General features: G+C 41.9%; 1 protein-coding gene across 1 annotated transcript in view; it reads right to left on the reverse strand.

The window, feature by feature from the left end:
* Positions 1-421: 421 nt before the first annotated feature.
* Positions 422-3,092, reverse strand: part of LOC130211931 (GTPase IMAP family member 7-like) — a 13,808-nt gene continuing 11,137 nt past the window's right edge. Inside the window, exon 2 of the mRNA XM_056442981.1 lies at positions 422-1,601. Within this exon, the coding sequence (XP_056298956.1) occupies positions 814-1,601 (788 nt within the window). The 3' untranslated portion in view covers positions 422-813. The remainder of the gene's footprint in view (positions 1,602-3,092) is intronic.

Below are 3,092 nucleotides of genomic sequence, written 5' to 3' on the forward strand. Positions count from 1 at the left end.
TTAGGAGACAAGGAGACACCTTCAGAGACGGAGTCTGCACTTTGGTTGGAATGTACAGAATACAAACCAGATTTATTTGTTTTGAAGATAAATGGTTACAAAGATGAATCATGTTGATAATTAAGTAAAAGAAAAGACAAAATGTCAAAAGTTTACATTTCAAAATGATCAGGTGAACCAAGTGTTCACTTATTTACTTCTTATCAATCAACAAATAACACATTATCACATATTGATATATGAAAGAAAAACATTTTACGGCTGTCATTGAATTTACACTGAATAATATGAGATTATATGTGAAGAATATATTGATATACGAGAACAAAACACTCGTAAATATAAATCATCCAAGAGAATTAAACTTACCTGAGGATACATAGTATGAATAAAAAGTCAATTACAGAGAAGTACCACAGAATGTGTTCACGCTTTAATTTATTAAGCAAATTAATGAATTACGCATCAATTATTTTCACAGAATAGAGAAATAGGTTTATAGTTCGGGCATTTTTGTTGGACACCTCAACAAAACAACTCGTACAACGTAGTATACATTCAAAGAAAAACATTAATCTCAGAGGTTCAATAGGATCTGGAACACGATTTTAATTAAAAAACAATTGTGAGGGATTACTTTTCCGCCATTGTTTTCTCTCATCAATGACGACCTTCGCTGACCTCTCTCTGCTTCCAGATGTGTGTGTGTGTGTGTGTGTGTGTGTGTGCTCCCTCAGCTGCATCACATCCTACTCCTGCTGCTGTGACGCCTGCTCCTGCTTCTCCGCCTGCTGAATAAAGCAAACCCTTCATCTAAAGCTGAGCCCAGAAGCCCCACACGCTCCTCCATAACTGATGAACCCCTCCTGTCAAATAGTCCCAAAGCCAGCTTAACGTGTTCTCTTTGGCCTTCTCTCTGATCTCTCCCACTGATATCATTACTCCTGACTGTCTAATGAGTTCCTCCTCCTGCTTTATTCTTTCCTCCACTGCTTGTAGCATCTCATTGGTGTAGCATCCTCCTTTGTTTGCCTCAACCATCTCCTCTATTGTCTTGAGGAGCTCCTTCACCTGGACCTGGTTGTTCCGGTATTCTTCCTGCGGGTTGTTCTTCCAGTATTTGTTATCGATGACGTGGCAGCGGCCTCCGCACTTCTCCACCAGATCGCTCACTTTCTTTTCCCTTCTGACAAACTCCTCAATGGTCTGTCCTTCAGGGAGCTGGTCACCGTGAGTGAAGAGGACTGCCGCATACTGGAAAAATTCGTCAGAAAAGTATTGGTGCATTTTAGCGATGACGGCCTGCTCCTGCTCTGTGAATCTCTCCACTTTGAGCACAATGAGAAAGACATGAGGCCCAGGAGCGAACTCTGGGATGCACCTCAATACTGCAGACTTCATCTCGTCCTCAAAGAAACCAGGAGTGTCAATCAGAGTGATGTTTCCTCCATCGACAGGTGTAGTTTCTGTTTGACATTTATTTGTTTCAGAGTTCACAGAGTGTCCAATCTTGAACAGTGGCTCTCCAATTATGGTGTTAGCCACGCTGCTTTTCCCAACTCCAGTTTTCCCCAGGAGGACAATTCTCTTGCTGTCTGACACTGAAAGAGAATAACAACAAACAAAAAACCTTGTTGGTCAGAAGTCTGTCGGTACTTATTAAAAAGCTGCATCAGCATAATAAGAGAAGGAAGAATAGTGTCAACACTTTTTTTTTAAAACGAGCATTATATATGAAAGTCTTCTAAGAGTAAAAATCCCTGTTCACATTATAAGGTCATCTATCGTGGGGAAGACACAGAGGATCACTTTGTCAACAGGTCTAAAAAGAGACAGAGGTTTTTCTTGGCCCTGATTCAAATCTGAGTCCTCTTATGTTTCTGGAACAGAGTCTGATGTTATTCTTACATTTATCTAAATTGTAAATAAATATGTATGTGACACATTGAGATAATAGCTTCAGCTCACAAGATGTTACGCTCCTCAGTAGGGTTGGGTACCGAAACCCGGTTCCAATACAACCGGTATTACCCGGACCGAAACGCAACGCACATTCCGGTGCTTCTTTCCGGTGCCTGAGCCGATTGAAATTGAAAAAAACTATTGTTGTGAACTTCTGTGGTGACTCCGCCCTGTCAGCAGGTTACGAGCCTCTCATATTTAACTCTGACAGCGGAGGCTGCGCCGTGTGTGACGGCGTGAGGCCGCGTCGAGCACACCAGCGTCAGGCTGGGTGCGACGGGGAGGCCGTCACCGGTCCCCTGAACACAGGGAGACGGATGATGACGAGCAGCCGTAACTCAGATTAGTACCGTATCGTTGATTGCAAGTCTTGCATTCATAAAAGTAGGCCAAGAAATAATAAATTAGCCATTATAACCATGTTTAAACTAGCTCGTAGCTAGCGCTAGCTACGAGCGTGACAGTCTGCTAGCAGATGTGTTGGTGTCCAGCGGTCCCGGCTGTATACCCGGTGTTACCGGGAATATAATGACGGAGGAATAAAGACCGTGGGGCGTCACTTTGTTTCAGTGTAACTCTCGCTGTCAGAAGCAAAACTGTATTTGTCACGTGTCATCTTCAGTCCCTCTGATTGGTTGTTCTCTTTGCCCATCAACACAGTGACAGGATTAACCCTATAAAGTCTGCACATGACAATACATATCACATCATATAATGGAGAACATATTGTGTATGTTAACAGTCTGATATCCGTTGTTTGTCGGTGCTCCATGATAACGGCTTCAACAGGGAATATGGCCAAAGAGGTTTTTAATGTCCTCATTGTGCGTTAAAAAAAAAAAAATATCGGTTCAGGCACCGTTTAGGCACCGGTATCGTTTTAAAAGTACCGGTTTAGCACCGGTATTGGAAAAAACCCAAACGATACCCATCCCTACTCCTCAGTTGTCACCGATAGCTCCTTGATCCAAATACTGGAAATCCTGATTCAATGCTATTACTTTTATTATCTTAAAATATTGATTTGATATTATATTAAGTTTAACTTAAATATTGTGACTCGTGAAAACAACATTCACAATCTTTGAGAGGGATCTTTGTCAGACTAGTCACCTGCTCAAAGAGAGCAC

The sequence above is a fragment of the Pseudoliparis swirei genome, chromosome 21 (genome assembly GCF_029220125.1).
Source record: "Pseudoliparis swirei isolate HS2019 ecotype Mariana Trench chromosome 21, NWPU_hadal_v1, whole genome shotgun sequence".
Lineage (NCBI taxonomy): Eukaryota > Metazoa > Chordata > Actinopteri > Perciformes > Liparidae > Pseudoliparis > Pseudoliparis swirei.